At 48.8% G+C, this 18727-nt stretch overlaps 1 protein-coding gene across 1 annotated transcript in view; it reads left to right on the forward strand.

Annotated features, from left to right (window-relative positions):
* Window positions 1–18727, forward strand: part of LOC144723020 (cytoplasmic phosphatidylinositol transfer protein 1-like) — a 98725-nt gene that overhangs the window by 61950 nt on the left and 18048 nt on the right. The window contains exon 3 of the mRNA XM_078601535.1: window positions 2262–2410. Coding sequence (XP_078457661.1) covers window positions 2262–2410 — 149 coding nt within the window. The remainder of the gene's footprint in view (window positions 1–2261; window positions 2411–18727) is intronic.

Genomic DNA, 18727 nt, shown 5'->3' on the forward strand with positions numbered 1-18727 from the left:
CTGGAGACAGCCCTATTGCTGGATATGTAAAATGCACTGATTGAAGTTAGGGGGAAAAATTATGAATATAATGTTGACTCTAAAAAAGTCAGTCAGCCGACACAACAAAAATGTTTGGGTTCGTGATAGTTCATCCTTCCGGTGGTTACTGGGTTTACTGCTACCTTGTCATTCATCGCTGATGTTCACTGATGCAGCAATATTTTACCTCGTGCCAAGAATGGACACGTATCTGCACGTGGATGTATGGAAGGGGTGTAATGATTTTCCACCTTCGTGATGCAGTCATTTGTGGCAATTCAGAGTTGTGATTCAATCAATAATATTTTTTTTTACGTATCTCATACATCGTGGTGAATGTAGCTGCCACTAGTGGCTGCCGAGGTCATGTGAATTCTGGACATACGAATTGAAACAACATTTTGTTACACACGTGATTCCTCGCACACGTCATAAACTTAAGCATAAATATTAATTGTTGAATCTGCAACACTGCACGGCGAATGCATAGCATCCACACGTGGTACGTTTTATGAACTGACCATGTATGGTGCCCCATGTGGACACACATCTATTGTTGCAACGCACCCACACGGCATTGCGGAAATGATTTTTAAATGGGAAACTGCAGGGCGATGGCTTCACGTCAACGTCAATGGGGCACACATACGGACGCCAGAGTGTGTGTGGCAGCGAGCTTACCGCCACCATGATCATCACGGTGTTGACTGCAGCAATATGGCAGGGCGATGCAGCGCAGACACTACAGGGTTTTTACGGCCGGGATCAAATTATGAATGCTGGGTGTGATGGCTTCACATCAACAACGTTGCCACCATAACAAGACCTTAAAAATAAAGGCACAATGGGCAAAGATGTTGTTTAGTATACCTTCGGGAGGACTGTTTGTTGCCAGCCGCTTGGTGTTGAAAGGTATTTTTAAGCCGTTGGGCTTGTGTTCAGCCCCTTAGATTCATTGCTCGAAGAAAAGAGAAGGCTTATAATAATGACAGAGTGGTAGCCAAAGCAATGCATATTCCACCGTGGAGATAATGGATTGTGGCGTTGTGAGACTGTGACAGAGGGCAGGAGCTTGGGGAGGCTTTCATCTCACAGTGGGTCATGGCTGATGATGATTATGAATGGGAGTTGCATACACAAGTTGCATACACAAGCCATCCGATTCTTGTTCATTTTCGATTAATTTAGCGGTCCCATTTATTTTCCCAGATAGTCATGGATACTAGTGTAGAGGAGAGAAATACGCAGTGCGCACAGTTAAGTGGGTGCAACTGAGGTCGAACAGATGTGCATGTTGCAACATGAGATTTGCACAGACAAGCCGCCAGTAATTAAGGGGAGAAGCGGGTGCAACCGAGGTCGAACAGGTGCTACGCTGTGACCCGAGGTTGGCGCCGAGGAGACGGGAGATGGGGGTGATGATAAGATATTAATGGGACAACTGGCGCCGACCTGGAGGCAGCTTAGGTGGATGCACTTGAGGACTCGGGATGAGCAGAGGGGGATATAAGCGGGAGTCTGTGTGAGCGAGGGGAGTTGTTGCTGGGAACCAAGAGTGAAGACATCTCGCCGCTGCCGCTCCAGCTGTCAATGGGACCTCAACCCTCACGCCGTCGCCGGGCGGGTGTTGGCTGAACCCCCGGCCTGGGACAGACGGGTGAGTGGGTCTAAGGGAGTGTAGGTGAGGGCAGCGGTGGAGATGCGAAGGTGCTGTGTGCAGAGTCGCTGAGTGCGGAGTCGCTGAGTGCAGAGACGCTGAGTGCAGAGATGCTGTGCGCGGAGTCGCTGAGTGCGGAGGGCAGGATTAGTGAGTTGCAGAAGAGATTAGAGCGGTAAGAATTTAAGTATATGTGACCGTACAGATAGTTACGGGTGTGCCTATAACTGGCGCAAGAACAGGTGAATAAAGTGTAAGCAGGTGACTTGTTACAATGTGTCGGTGTGAGTAATTTTTGAAGACACTACACTAGGTTCCACCAATAGCCACCACTCCACATCGTCGCAGCCTAGCAGAATTCTAGTGCAATACACAAAGGACATGTTATTCAAAGTGTGTGTGCACACTCACTTTTTACTGAGTAATTGTCTCAAATACTCCTTTTGCTTTGGTGCCTCGAGATGTACTGCGTGGGAGGCTTAGCGGTATAAATATTAAATGATGATGTAACGGTGTGTGGCTGGCATGGTCACGTCTTCCCCCCCCCCCCCCCCCCCTTGCATGTATGTGTGTGTGCTGGCAGTACCGTGTCGGACAGCTGTACATGATCAGCAAGCACAGCCACGAGCAGAGCGACCGCGGGGAGGGCGTGGAGGTGGTGTCCAACCAGCCGCACCTGGACCCCACGCATGGCACGGGCCAGTACACTGAGAAGAGGCTGCACCTGTCCAGGTGCTACGAGCACTTTGTCAGCCAGGCTCCGTAAGGGGGAATTTGTGGTCCTTATTTAGTCCCACAAAACTGAGAGCAGCAGACGTGTTGGTTAGAAAGAGGGCTTTCACCCATATGGCCAATGAATTTGTACATTTAAATTAGGCTCTGGCTCTCGCCCGCTCACCAAGTGCTCTCTCATTCCCAGGAGTATGGCAGGAAAAGTGGAAGATAATAGAAGTGATGATGGGAAATGAAAATGCAAATGTCATCACTACAACCAGGAACAGTGCTGGTGGTGGAATGTGCGATGTGCATACTTTTGCATCATGCAGTATGAACCCCACCATTCCCAAAGCCAACTGCATCAGCCTCAAAACTATAGCTTTTACGCTCACCTATTTCCCGTTTTATTTGTTTCGTATTCCTTTTAAGCTCTAGGCTCACAGTGCCGCTCGTGCTGTCTGACAGTATTTTCACGATCAACAGCACCCCAGCGCACGTTGCACCTGTTTACTACACTCTCTCAGCCCAAGGATGGACGGACGCGTCTTGCCTCGATATGCAGGGTGTTCTGCAGTGTAAACGTTAATTTGACCCGTCCTGGATTTACCTCGAAAATCAGAGGCTAGCGACGACTGCGCACGACATCCACGCTTGGTTCCCGAACCACCCACCCAACCCTGCATCTGCCTTCTCTTCAGACACCGAATCCATTACTGCCACAGTGCTAAAAATAAACGTTTGCTGTTGCCACTGATAGTGGATTTAGCTGCATGTAGCTGTCGAGTGTCCCTTGTACACTGCTAGAGATCGTTAGTGTTGTATTCTTTTTGCTCTAAACTCTGCACTTGTTCATCAGTTTTTATTTTAGAAACTTGTTTTCTAAGGCAATAAGGTTTGCACTCATGAGCAACTGCAGATTTCTAATAATAATAATAATAATAAACTGCGTTATCGTCCGAGATATACGTACATTTATATAGTTTTATTTAGTGCGTATTGGGTAAAGGTATGTGTGAACATTTAATAAAAAGCTAAATATTTGATCTCTTCCTCTTACAGTATCCTGAGATGTGGTCTCATTGTGATGCTCTACAAATTCTATTTGTTTAGGATTTGTGAACATTTCGAAATACATTTGTAATGACTACTTGACATACCTATCTTGAGATGGCACTTTATTGAAGACACAGTCGTGGCTAGGGGTGGAGCGAGTCCCGCCACACAGGATAAAAAGCCGGGTCCCCAGGGGGACAGGCGGCTGTTGTCTTCTTGAAGAAACCTACTTTCTACGCCAGAAGATGATCTCCAACTTTTGGACCCGGACCCGAGTTGGGGTCCGGTCCGTGATAGCTTACTCTGAGTGTTAGAGTAGCTAGCCTGGTGGTCTACCACCCTAGGTTATCTGGTAAAGGGGAAGTTACTCCCCTGTGTTATAGTGTTGAGTTAATAAATGTGCTTCCAACGTTAAGCTTGAGTCTCCGTCTGTACCCACTACAGCTGGTTGGAAGTGGCCAGACATTCTTGAGTTAAAATAACTATAGATTATGGAGACTAGGCAGAAGGTTCGTACCAGGTCTCCGGATGAAGAGGACGATGATCCAACAGCCCCAGGGATCGCAGCCCCGGAGGAGGGAGGAGAGGCGCCGCCGGTGGAGCAGCACGCCGTCCGGCCATACGACGTCTCACCACCGTCGGGGAGGGTGTTCCGGGCGGCACACTCCCACCTTGGCCGAGTTTCTCCATGCCGCGGCATCCATTCTGGACGAAATCCACCATGGGGATCCAGTGGCAGAGGAGAAAGAGCCAAGTGGGGCTGCAATTCCTACCAACGTTTCCGGGTTTCCCGCCGAAAACGTTGCAGTTCCTGCCGAAACTCTACACCAACCGGGAGCCTCCGCAGTTCCCGCCCAGGACTCCTGCCAATTGGGAGCCGCCGCGGTGCAGCCCGCACATATGGCCGCCATCTTGCCTGCTGAGCAGAGCGGAGTTCCCGCCAAAATCGAAGTTGCGCCACCATCGCTGGCACACGCCCCATCACTTCAGCGTCATCTACCTGTCCTGACGGAGTTCTCAGCCACGGGAGGTGACTGGGTGGCCTTGCAGCAGCGCTTCCTCTCCAACTGCGAGATGGCGGGATGGACGGAGGCGCTGTGGACATTTCCCGCCACCCTGGACGACGATGCCCTGGCGGTGCTGGTCACCATCCCGCCGGGTGACAGGGCAACGCTGCAGCAGGCGCTCCAGCAGATGGCGGCGATTTACGGGCCACCGTCCGACACGCGCCATCGATTACCTGCACGGAGGCGGGGGGAAGCCGAGACGCCCCTCGCCTTCTGTAGCGCGCTGCTGGCGTTGGCAAAGGCCGCCTTCCCCAGGATGGACCAGGAGGGACTCGACTCCCTGGTCCTCGAAGCTGCTGGCGTTGGCGCGGGACCTGCAAGTCGTCATCCATGCCATCGACGACGACGACCTGTGCTCTCTCAAAGTTGCAAGGTGCGTCCAGGCACACTTGCTCTTGTAACGGGAGACGGGACTGGTGGCATGTGCCGCGCCTTGTGAGGCGCAGAATACGCCAGAGAATTTGGAGCCCGTCCAAGCCTGCCAATCCGGGGCGGAGGCTGGAAGCGGGATGATATGGCGCAAAGGGACGGCTTCTGACACCGGGGGAGGACATCGCCTGTTCTGGAGTGCGGCCTCACCATCTGTTTCATCTGCGGCCTACCAGGCCACGTCGTGTCAGGTTTCCGAGCGCCACGACAACGCCTCTCCGGATCACAGCCGTCGTCCGCCCGACCATCTTCCTCTCTGCTGCAACCTTAAGGCGAGTCGCGACACCTCACTCACTCGGCCCCTAAACCCCCACCTCATCTAATCGCGTCAGTTCTCGTTTTCGTCGTGCGTCGGTGGGGGGGGTGTTCGGATCGCGATTGGACCGACTGGCCCCTTCGACTGGGTCAGTGGTCTGAGCTGGCCCATAGGGTTGCTGCCTCGACCGTGGTTTCATTGAGGGGGTCGATTTTAGGATTCTCGTCGATACTGGGGCATCAGCGACCATAATTTCAGAGCTCATTTATCAAATTTTGCCCACTAAATGCGGTAGCCTATGCCCCGTTGAAGTGCCGTGCTTTGCTGCAAACGGCAGTTCATTGGGTATCGTGGGTAAAATAACAGCGCAGGTCTGTATTGGTGACGTTAAATTGACCGGTCTGATTCTCGTCTCCTCGTCCCTTGCCGTTCCATGCTTGCTCGGGACCGATTTCTTGTGTATAGTGCCTGTCAAAATTATAATTGACCAAGGGTGCATTGAATTACCGTCGGGCCATCGTTTGGCATTTTTACCCTATCTCACTCGGACGTGCAGGGCCAACGCCACCGTGCAAGCGCTAGCGTCTAAAATGGTGCAGATTCCCCTTAGTGCGAAAATGTTGGTCCCCTTACGCTTGCGCAAGCCCCTCGATCCGGCGTCGACAGCGGGAGGGATCCTCCTGGGACCTTCCAATAAGGCTGTTCGGGGATTGACGTTGGTAGGAGCCCAAACCCTGGTGTCCAACAACCAGGAACCTTTCATCCAGGTCCTCAATGCTGAGTTAGAAACTTACATTGTTCAGCAAGGCACTGTGCTTGCCCATGCATCACGCACACTTCACGGGGGTTGTGTTGGAAATGTTGGGGTCGAGTCACACGCACCGCCGCGTAAGGGTTCGGATGAGAAGTGGCTAGATTCACTTTGTTCGGAGAGTGCGGACTTGTCCGAGTCCCAGAGAGATAAGTTGTGGACGCTCTTATGAGAATTTGCTGATGTTTTGAGTACAAGGAAATTTGACATCGGCCGTATTACGCTCTTGAGCCAACATATCGATACGGGCGACGCCGCTCCCATCCGGCAGAACCCTTACTGGCTAAGACCTGCAGAGAAGGAGCATGTTCGGCTGGCAGTTGATGAGATGCTAGTCACAGACATCATTTTGCCATCCATAAGCCCGTGGGGAGCCCCTATCATCCTTGTTAAAAAGCATGATGGCAGCTTGCGCTTGTGTCGATTTCCACAAGCTCAATAAGATATCTGTGGCTGGTGCTTACCCTCTCCCTCGTATGGACGATTCCCTGGATGCCCTAGCGGGCGACCACTACTTCTCGACCCTTGATTTCCGATTTTGCCAGTTGCCACTCGACGAGGTCTCCAGGCCCAAGCCAGCCTTTCATACGCCACAGGGCCTATTCAAATTTAATCGGCTTCTGATGGGGCTCCACTCCACGCCGGCTACGTTCCAATGGCTGATGGAGCTGGTCCTAGCTGGACTTCAGTGGCATTTATGCTTAATATACCTTGATGTTATCGTATTCAGCCGTACGTTCAATGGGCATCTTGATCGGCTACGTGCTGTCTTCCTCAAAATGCATGCGGCGAATCTCAAATTTAAGCCGCAAAATTGTCACCTTCAAAAATACGTGCGCTATCTCTGTCATATTATTAGTAAATCAGGCATTGCGATGGACCCCAACAAAACTGCGTGTGTTCGGACCTGGCCGACCCCCACGTCGGTGGGGGAGGTGCGGAGTTTTATAGGGTTCGCGTCTTATTATCACCGTTTTGTCGCCGGGTTCACTACCATCGCAAAACCCCTCCATGCCTTGACAGCTAAGGGTCAGAAATTTTATTGGGGGGAGGAAGAGGAGGCCGAACAACGCTACTGCGTCACAGGCCGGGAACTCCTGGCGATCGTTTTTTTTTTTGTTCAATAGTATCGCCCCTATTTGTATGGCAGACACCTTTTTGGTGCGCTCTGGCCATGCAGCACTACAGTATGCATTGTGGATTGAACAGCTGTCAGGCCAACTTCTCGCGTTGGCTGGAGGTCCTCCAGGACTACTCCTTCACAGTGTCCTACCGGAAAGGCACCCAGTCGTGATTACCACCAAGCGACAGGTGCGCGTGTTTCTTGGGCTCGGGGCGCTGTAGGGCGCCGACCGATGACTCACCCTGCCCCTTGCGGCGTCAGCTGAGGTAGCCTCCTCTGAGGTGACCGACGGTCCCATGGCAAGCGACGCCATCCTTGGCCTTGACCTTGCGGAATGGGGGCACCTCCAGGTGGAGGATGCCTCCCTGATTAAGTTGCTCCGCCGCATCAAGGAAACAGATGGGGGTAGGGACCGTAGGGGCGTGGCCTCGGTCATCCTGAGGGACGGCCTGCTGATGTCCTGGGACGGCGGCTTGCGCATTTACAATATTGTTGTGCCCACTGCCCTGCGGGGAAAGGTTGTGTGGGAGGTGCACGAATGACTGTTGCACTTGGGCGTGCACAAAACTCTTTCCACACTCCGGCTTGACTTCATCTAGCTGGGTATGGCAGAGGATGTAGCAGATTTGTTGAAGGGGTGTGTACAGTGTGCATGGCAAAAACGCCCGGCCAGGCCCTGTTGTCCGCCCTTGCAATCAATTCGGGTCTCCTGCATTAACGAGTTTGTTGCTCTATGGGAACCTCATTTGCCAGTAAAAATATGATAATTGGTTTTTTACCCTTCTATCTGGCAACAAAACTGACACCTTTTTACAAGGAGTCATGTTTGCATAGACCGCAATACCTGCAGTCATAATACAAACAAAATACATAACTCTGATAATGTGCACTGTCCTTGAAGTTGATTGGTCCACACCCGAGACAGCCTTCCTTAGAGCCCAGTCCCACATGGGTTGGACCAGATGACGCCAAAAGGCGCACAACTCAAAGACAATGCACCATCAGAGTATGAGAGCTCGGGGCAAGCATCTACACTATGGGAACCTCATTTGCCAGTAAAAATATGATAATTGGTTTTTTACCCTTCTATCTGGCAACAAAACTGACACCTTTTTACAAGGAGTCATGTTTGCATAGACCGCAATACCTGCAGTCATAATACAAACAAAAGACTGTCTCGGGTGTGGACCAATCAACTTCAAGGACAGTGCACATTATCAGAGTTATGTCTTTTGTTTGTATTATGACTGCAGGTATTGCGGTCTATGCAAACATGACTCCTTGTAAAAAGGTGTCAGTTTTGTTGCCAGATAGAAGGGTAAAAAACCAATTATCATATTTTTACTGGCAAATGAGGTTCCCATAGTGTAGATGCTTGCCCCGAGCTCTCATACTCTGATGGTGCATTGTCTTTGAGTTGTGCGCCTTTTGGCGTCATCTGGTCCAACCCATGTGGGACTGGGCTCTAAGGAAGGCTGTCTCGGGTGTGGACCAATCAACTTCAAGGACAGTGCACATTATCAGAGTTATGTCTTTTGTTTGTATTATGACTGCAGGTATTGCGGTCTATGCAAACATGACTCCTTGTAAAAAGGTGTCAGTTTTGTTGCCAGATAGAAGGGTAAAAAACCAATTATCAGAGTTTGTTGCTCTAGACATCCTTGGTCCGTTTCCCGCCACCCCTCGGGGAAATAAATATTTGCTGGTTGGCGTCGAATATTTCGCTGGCCGATGGCCTGGCAGTTGCCAATGGCTGCCATCACCGAGGCTTTCCTCGATGGCTATGTCATAGACAAGGGTGCTCCTGAGCCTCTCTTGACCGATCAGGGCAAGATTTTCTCGTCCAAATTGCTGAGGGAGGTGTGCAACTTATGGGGCACAAAGAAAATCCATACGTCACCATACCACCCCCAGACGGATGGTGGAGCGCCTGCACCAGACTCTGACTTCGATGCTGAGCCATCAGGTCAGCGAGTCCCAGGTCGACTGGGACTTTCAGGTTTCCGGAGTTCTAGCTTGCCTACCGGATGGGTCCTCATACATCCACCGGCTATTCTGTTCTTTTTAATGTACGACAGGGACGTTGACCCCCCCAATTGATGTCCAACTACGTGTTGCGCCAGACAAGGCCAAATCAAACCTTTTAGAATCCATGGGCTTTAACCTCCCAAAGCTATCGGAAGCACGTGAGGCTTCAAGGGTAAATTCTAATTCGGACCAATTGGCTAATGAGTGATTATGGGGTCTCCATACTTCCGACCACGACTGGGTTGCAGGTGACAGAGCCTGGCTCCACTGCCCGCAGGGCCGGTGGGTACATCACCGAAATTGTTGAAACCCTGGCGAGGATCTGTCGATGTTATTAGGGTTGTCCAACTGCAGTGTGTCCAGATTCAGTTGGGCCGGCGGAACTGGTTTGTTCACCCATCGCACCTCAAGCCCTTCATCGCTCCGCGCGAATGCATCCCATCTCCACAACGCAGGGTCCGAATGTGTGATGTGACGGACGAGCTGAGGTGTTTGCCCACTGAGGTTGGTCCTCAGCGGAGTCCTATAATCCTGCCTTCAGGTGCCGCACGACTGACGCCCCCCAAGTCGCCACCTGCTCTGGCTGCGGATGACGTGAACCCGTCTGCCCGGCCGACTGCTCCCCGCGGGGAGCTGGGTTCGTCAGGACACTTGCATGTTCCCTCCGGGACCTCTGGGGAGGGTGAGCCCACCTCCCCCGGGGGCCCGGCTACGAAGACTCGATCATACACACACACACACACTCCCATACACACACACATACTCCCATACTGTCACTTGTGTTGTCGCACTCGGCGGGCCGCATCGCTATTGGCTGATCCTAGCCCTCGTTGTGCTCGTGGGTGTTGATACACGGTGTGGGTGGGAGATGTTGGTGCTGGGGGGGGGGTTCCGAGGGGTTGGCGTTTTTCTGCATTCTTTTCTCTCTCTCGCCTTGCTTGTTGTTTTGTGCTTCCACCTTTTCCCCGTTCGTTACTGTACATTTGTAGATAGTATATATATTGTATAGGTGGGTTGGGGTATTTATTGCTGTTGTTGGTTTTGTTGAGGCACACATCGTTCTTGTTGAATTGTTCTTTATTATTAATTGCTCACTGCAGGAGAGTTGACAGCCGGGACGGCTGAGTTCTACGAAGGGGGGGGGGGGGGGGTGATGTAGCGACATCGCTGCATGTCGCTGTGTGTGGCCAGCCTGGGAAAGGCACGACATGCAATGTATTGCTACCACGGACACCACTTATTGGGGATGCAGTACCGGCCCTAGCTGGGCTCGGGCAGCACTGACCAACAATCAGGTAATGGCACCACGCTCTACGTGCAGTGCCAGCCCCTACAGGATAGGGGGTGAGAGTGCCGGCCTCGGAACGGGGTTGTGGCGGACCATGGCACTCTGGTGGAACCCGGAGGACACGTGACCGGAGGTGTCTACCCGGGGACCCCCAAAGGGGGGGCTGGGGGGACCACGTGTCCGGTGGAGAACCTCCTCAAGAGTTCGAAAAGGGGGTCGTGATTAGGTGTGGAGCGAGCCCCGCCACACAGGATAAAAAGCCGGGTCCCCAGGGGGACAGGCAGCTGTTGTCCTCATGAAGAAACCTACATTCTACGCCGGAAGACGATCTCCAACTCTAGGACCCGGACCCGAGTTGGGGTCCGGTCCGTGATAGCTTACTCTGAGTGTTAGAGTAGCTAGCCTGGTGGTCTACCACCCTAGGTTCTCTGGTAAAGGGGCAGTTACTCCCCTGTGTTATAGTGTTGAGTTAATAAATGTGTTGCCTCCAACGTTAAGCCTGAGTCTCCGTCTGTACCCACTACATATGTATTTACACAGACTGCTTACATGAGAGCAAACATCTGCAATTAACTAAAATAAGACGACACATTTTACATCTTCACCCCCATTCGGTGTAGGTAAATAACAAATCATGTTTGATAGCCTGGTGTACGTACGATTTAACATGTTCCGGGTGCTGGTGTTGTGCTGCCACCCTTCCCCCATTAGCCCATCCAGCCCTGACTGGCAATGAAATTGGCCAAAGTTGAAGAGAGGAAAAAAATCACGCTTTCAGAAAACCTCTCTTTGCACGGCAGAGCACAGGCAGCTACACTTCGTGTGGATTGTCAAATTGTAGCCAGGGCTAGCGGGGACTCCTCTTTCTCACGGGGCCTGTGGTCTGCACTCCCCATGCACGCTGCAAATTGGAAGCTGGCATCGCAGCTGTTTGTCAACTGCCTCTGCGGGGCTCTCTGCTTGTTGCACAGACGCACAGTCTCTGTGACACACACACACATTTATAATAGTTTGTTTGTAACCCTGTTAAATTAGGTGCATCTGCCATTGGTTAATTCCAAAATTATTCTATCACAGCCTAGGATCATGAAATCTAAAAGGCTCTGTAATGGCACTTTGGCTAATGCAATGGACAGTGAAACACAAGACGCTGGGAGAAAAAAAGACACCGAACAAGCATTGTGGATTGTCGTTTTCATGTCGCAAAATGGCATTATGTGTAGAGCCACATCAGGATATGAACACGTAAGTGGAAGTGTATGTTTGCATGCTCTTCCCCACTTGATTGCCAGGATTAGCCCGGAGGACGTAACAAAGCCTCCATCTGCACTTCAAACAACCAATTTTAAAATTGAGTTTGGCATTCAGATTTGTTTATTTTCTTCTAATATTAACTGTTATTTTACAGCAAGCAATTTGAGCCAGTGTGAGCAATTATGGAACTGCGTGCAAAATGCCTTGATGGATACTAATCGGGGTATTAAAGTCTCCCAATGTGGCAGTTCAAACAGTGGGAAAGTCTCTTAACTCCCCCCCCCACCTCTGTCCACCCAGCGGCGTAAATGGTTAACGCTGCCATTAATCGATCGGCAGGTCGCATATGGTGGAGTAAAGTGTCGGTAATCTCACCTCTTCTAAGACGTTTGGCCAGCATGGAAGAGGTAGCCAAAGTACCCCCAAGCGTGGCTCTCGAGAGTTTTCTCGAGTGGAGGTCCTTCTGCCAGCAGTGGCGTGGACGAGCAATTGCAGGGCTGCACCATTTATAATGCAGAGCTCAGTGTAGCTACGGGTGGGCTCATTGTAACAATGTAAAATGTGTTTTTTTTTTTAAACAGGTAATTGAGCGAGCATGGGTCTTGACATGAGTGATAGTTGGGGTCTTCATCCACCAAGTTCTCCTGATTATGGCGAGGAGAGTCATGGTAAAGACATAAATCAGGTCTGTGATGTTTGATGCAGAGCTTACAGCATCAGAGCCCTAGGTATTGGAGACCTGACTCCTTAGCTGCGTGAATTATATGAAAATTGTATAAAATTATATAAAAATGCACATTCCAAATCCCCACTCGGTAAAAGCACAGAGAGAAGTAGAGGTTAATTAAACAGATTCAGTCTTCACTTGGAACTTGAGATAAAACACGAGTAGCGATGAACGCAAGTCCGTGATGTGCAAGTGGTTTATTCTGAGGTCACATGAAGGAGATCAAGTTAAGTCAGACCAGGTCTGTGCAGTTTACATCATTTCTGATGTGGACCAATGCTTTTGTGTAAATGCTTCCACATGAGTGTACAGGTGTCATTGCCCTCACAGTAGCAGTGCACCTCGTGCAAGACACTAACCATGCACGACAATTGATCGGGGCGGACCCAGTGGCATAACTTGCAGAGCCGTCCCTGGGGTATGGCGAATCGGGGCGACCGCCTCGAGGCCTGCACTTTGGGGGGCCAGCCCGTGCTTCGACATTACGGTGTCAATGTAATACTTCCAGTTTAGTTTGAAGGCCCACACGTTGCGATTTTCCCCGGGCTACCCGCACCCCCTATGCAGGGCCGGATCATGGTCCGATGAGGCCCCTGGGCACATGTCTTTTGGAGGACCCCCCCCCCCCGCATTCCTATATTGGTGTATTTCTTGCCTTCCTCCTTGCAAATTCATCCACTAGATCGTCAAAATCTAGATGTCTGACAAAGTCTGACTTAACATAAGTGACAATGAGCTGAGACGTGTTTGGCACATGCTTCTCCGTAGCTAATTTTTTATTCTGCCTAAAAGGGAAAATGTGCGCTCACCCTCGGAGTTTGTCACTGGCAAAGATAGAAAAATCCGAAGTGCCACGAAAACATTGGGGAACATTGGCTGCAGATGAAGTGCCTGCAACGTCTCAAGCAATTTAGTCGGGCACTTTCCACCCTCAGTCAGACATGAAAGACTTGAATTGGATGAGTTCATTGGCAAAGCTTATGTCCAGGTCTGATGGATATGCAGCGGAGAGTGCAATTACATTTTCCACTGACCTCAATGTTAGACACCTGATCTGACATAAACAGAACTCCAAAGAAACTGGTCAAATGCTTGTTAGCGCCCAAGCTATGTTCAAGGCATGCCACCAGCTTATCAATGACCACATATAATGTTTTTATTTTGAATTTCTCCCTCCCCTCAAGTGTCAAACCTGGCTCTGAGCTCTCATCTGCAAATGTTTTGCATTTCCTCTTTCGCTGAAGAGCGTGCTTGTATGACTGAGAGACACCTGTCACATTTAAGGCTGCCCTTTCAAAAGCCTCAAACTGGTCTCGCTGTCCCACCTCAAAATCCCTCAACGAAGACAAAAGCTGTGCTGCTACAGAGATGTCAATGTCACTTGTCTGTAGGTGCATGCTTGTAGCGTGGAACCGGTCAAGTATGACGTCCCAGAAATGTGTCATGAACACCATCTCTAAGGTGTCCAATTTAGCACACAGTCCAGCGGCCTCAATTCGAGTATCTCTTTTCTCATTATCATCGTTGCACATACCACCGAAGGCCTCTCTAATGTGGGTGTAATTGCTCCACAGTGCCTTGGTTGACTCTGCCCGAGCACTCCACCGAGTACTGGACAGCGATTTTAATGCCAGTCCGACATCTGTCTTCTGAAAGACTTTCCCCCATCTCTGTGTGGATGAAGAGCAAAACGTGTACAGTGACTGCAACATGTAAAAAAAACTCGTCAGCCTCTGGGCTACTGCCGTCTAAGATGTTAACACCAACTAAGTTAAATGAATGCACTGCACAAGGCACATATTCTATCAGAGGTTTTTTTTAAGGTGGGCCTGTAGCTCATTGTATTTTCCTGACATGTTGCTTACATTGTCATATGACTGACCTCTACAGTTTGAGAGGTCCAACCCAAGGCCCTCCACCATCAAAGTCACACAGTCTGCTAAACTTTTACCAGTGTGGCTCTCAATTGGCTGGAAGCCCAGGAATCGCTCCACCACATTCCCGCTGCTGTTAACAAACCAGAATATGAACGTCAGTTGGTCCACATGTGACAGGTCTGGGGTGGAGTCAACAATTATTGAAAAATATTTGGCGTCCCGAATCTCATCTGCTATTGTTTGGTGAGTTTTCCGACCCACTAGCTCAATGAGGTCTTCACATATTGTCGATGACAAATAGGACATTGTGCCTCTTCCTTTTCTGCCAAACTTTTTAATATGTTCAGCTAAGAATGGGTCAAATTGTGATAGCAATTCTAGGATGTCAAGGAAATTACCGTTATGGGTTGACCCAAACCATTAATCATCTCCCCTAAACGCAAGTCCTCTTTCACCCAAGAACTTGATCACTGCTACAACTCTTTTCAAAATGTCCCTCCAGTATTTACGTTCCCACGTCGCCACGAGAGACACTTCCATTCATTCATCGCAGAATAACAAAAACACATCCTTAACTAATCCGCCTATGGTAATGGTACAACTTATATGACTATTCTTAATTTTCACAGATGTATTTTCTGTATTTGTACTACAAATAATTTCAGCATGTGATATCCTCGATCATGATGTTTTCAAATGGTCACAATAGGCTATGTGGTAGATATTGACACCTGGTCACTGAAAGTTAATTTTGTCTCATCATCCACTTAGTGTGAAACGAAGTTACGTTAGAGTACAAGATGTTTCAAATGATTATTATAATGGAATCTTTGTTCAGGAAATGAGAATACATTTAGAATATAATGGATTTGGTCAGGACAAATTTGCATATGGAACTTATTCGTGGTACAGTGTGCTGGAGAAATCACAGCTTCTCGGTATCCTTGCTAATTGCCATTTGTATTCCGTTGAGACGTCTACAAAAAGAACTATAAAGGCAGAGTTATTTTCTACCAGTTACCTAAAATACACTTGAGGTAGTTTTGCATAAAAATCTAATTGAAGAACTGCTGAAAACAAGTCGTGTTATATTATTATTTACAACTCTTGTTTAACACTTTACAACTCGGGTTGAAAGCGTTCATGCATTAGCTCTATCCGTCTCTCGGGCTGTGTGTTTGTTGGCAAGATACGGGCATGATAACTCGTAGTATTATCCATGCCATTCGTATTTAAAACTGGCCAAATTGATCCAAGCCTTTCCCAAAACCCGGCGATATTAATTCGTTGCAAATAAACACCTGTGTAGGACAAACACATGTTGAAAGCACTGCAGAATCCACGCATATGAATATCTTGTTTTAAAATCCACGTCACATTCTGAATTGCGCAGCCTGTCCATAGTTGTCACTTGTAGCAGACGCCATTCATCGTTGCCACCGCCACTAATCAGATTGAGTTGCGAATGTGCGATGCGCTGAGTTGTTTTTACTCCCGTAAACGCTCGGCTCGCATAACCACCCACGCTCCCCATCTGCTCGCTCAATGTGCTCCCGCCCACCCTCGCGAAACTGCCGTTAAACCTGACCTATAAAATGTGATGATCGCTTCGCAAACGAGGAGCGAATGTGTGCCCAGGGTTCGGCTGCGACCAGGAACTGGTGCCAGCGCCTGCTCCGATTTGGGTCTCTCGATTCTCTTTGAAGTTATCCCCAATGGCTGAAATCCGGGAGAGAAGTTGTGGGCTAGGAGAGCTGACCTCAGTCAAATGTGGTTTAGTCTTTGGCAAGGGGGGTTCAGCTCCCTTCAGCTCCCCCCCCCCGAGATTGAAATAAAAATATGACGGTACAGAATGAAGTATTGATTAATGGGCATCCCAGCCTTTCATCATATGCAGGGGGTGAGAGCCTGAGCAGAATCCATGATGGACAAAAGCAGATCACATTGTCGCTCATCTTGCTGAGCGTTTAACATTTTCTTGGTTCTTTCGGTAAAGTCACGTAGAAGGGAAGTAATAAAATAATAAAAATAAAACATAATAAAATGAAATAATTCTCACGACGTTTCGGCCACAACGCAAGCAGCCGTCCTCAGGTGAAGAATGAGACACTACCAAGCTAGGAGCTTATATATAAACTAGGTTGGAGGTGGAAGAGCGCCTTAACAAAAAGAATGTGCATATGAAGAGGAATTTAGCATATTCATGGTAAATGCGTAGGAGGTGGGCGGGGGGGGGGGTTTCAAAGTCATATTATGCCCATGCATTATGCAGGATCAGCAGCACCAAGGGGGGGTGCAGGGAGTAGCATTAACAAAGGAAAGGAATGTTATTGATATGTAGCTGCAGTTACTAAACAACCACGTAGAAAACTAAAGTATAAACTACATAAAAAACTAAAGTATAAACTGCATAGCACCATCAGTATAATTACTATACTCTACAATAAGCTGAGTTACTAACAGCAAGTAAAACATTACAATTCTACGTCGTAAAAATTATATAATATGCTTGCATCTAAACTTTATTCTCTTACATCACACGAGCATATACCGTACTATATACTGCCATAGATAAACCCAACATTAAATTATATACTGTATTACTATAAACCACCCTATACCTTATACATTTCAACATAACACTATGTATTATTCTACCCACCCTAATGTGTATCGAAATGGTTTATTACGTCCTTCCAATGATTGCTAAGCCAGAATCCATCCTCTCGGTTAAAATTGTCTCTGTGTTTGTATATGTGGATCGCCTCATGAACGAATCTCTCATGATAGCCAGATGGCCTGCAGAGAACCTCTGTCTTGGAGAAGTCAATGTCATGTGAGCCCACTGAGTTGTAACAGTGATCTGCCACGGCTGAGGTGTTTGTCCTACCGTGTTTCAGGTCAGCTTTATGTTCACGGATGCGGTCCGAGACATGTCGTTTGGTTTCCCCAATGTAACTGCTACCACAGAGGCAACTTAGTTTGTAGACACCAGGGTACTGTATGTCTGGAACCACATCTTTTACAGACGGTACCAGATCACGGATTTTATGTACTGTGTTGAATCGGACCTGGATCTTGTGTTTAATCAGGATTTTGGAGATCTTTTTTGTGACCCCAGCAATGTAGGGTAAGGTGATGGTCTTGAAAGGCTCCTCAACAGGATCCTTCTTGATGGTTGGAGTGATGGCTTTGCGGATTGTGTAGTCGGAGTAACCATTAGCCTTAAGAGCTTGGCGTACGTGTTTGAGTTCACTGGAAATGTGTTCATGGTCGGAGATGCATTGGGCTCTATGATATAGAGTCTTGATGAGAGAATTCTTCTGGGATGGATGGTGGTGGGAATCCGGTTTTAGATAAGCATCCGTATGGGTGGCTTTCCTGTAGACAGAGTGGCTCATTGAACCATCAGGTCTCCTTTTGATTAGGACATCCAAAAAGGGTAGCTTGCCATCATTTTCGACTTCGATGGTGAATCTGATGGCTGGGTGTATGGAATTGATGTGGTCGAGAAATTGGTCTAGAGCAGGCCGGCCATGTGGCCAGATGACAAAAGTGTCGTCTACGTACCTCTTCCATAAGGTCGGGCGTAGAGTGGCAGTCTGGATGGCGTCCGTCTCAAATTTCTCCATGAAGATGTTGGCTACAACCGGAGATAGGGGGGAGCCCATTGGGGTGCCCTCAATTTGCTTGTAGAAAGTTTCATTCCAAGTGAAGTATGTATTGGTTAAGCAGTGTCTCACCAGGGGGGGTACCCCAGCATTCAGTCCTTGATGAACTAAGTCTTCAATGATTGCGATGGTGTCAGGTACAGGAACCTTGGTGAATAAGGAAACCACATCAAAACTGACAAGCAGGTCGTCTGGGGACAGGGCAATCCCCTTGATTGTCGATACCAGGTCAGTAGAGTTTAGTACTGCAGAGGTGGTTTTTCCAGTGAAAGGCCGTAGGATTTCAGACAAAAAACGAGCCAATTTATAGGTGGGGGAGTTGATAGTAGAGACAATGGGACGAAGAGGTGTATCTTCTTTATGTATCTTTGGCAAGCCGTATAATCTTGGTGGCCTGGCTGCAGAAGGTTTCAACGAGAACTGTTTGGTCTGATCAAATAATGCGGTTGAATCAGAAATGATTTTGTTGGTTTTAGTGACGAGGCTGTTGGTGGGGTCTCTTTTTATTTTTGTATAGCTGCCATCGTTGAGTAGTTCTTGAATTTTGTTGTTGTATTCTATTTTGTCCATGATGACAGTGGCATTGCCTTTGTCGACAATAACATACATATCAATAACATTCCTTTCCTTTGTTAATGCTACTCCCTGCACCCCCCCTTGGTGCTGCTGATCCTGCATAATGCATGGGCATAATATGACTTTGAAACCTCCCCCCCGCCCACCTCCTACGCATTTTCCATGAATATGC

This window comes from Lampetra planeri, chromosome 1 (genome assembly GCF_965212315.1).
Source record: "Lampetra planeri chromosome 1, kcLamPlan1.2.h2, whole genome shotgun sequence".
In the NCBI taxonomy this organism is placed as follows: Eukaryota; Metazoa; Chordata; class Hyperoartia; order Petromyzontiformes; family Petromyzontidae; genus Lampetra; species Lampetra planeri.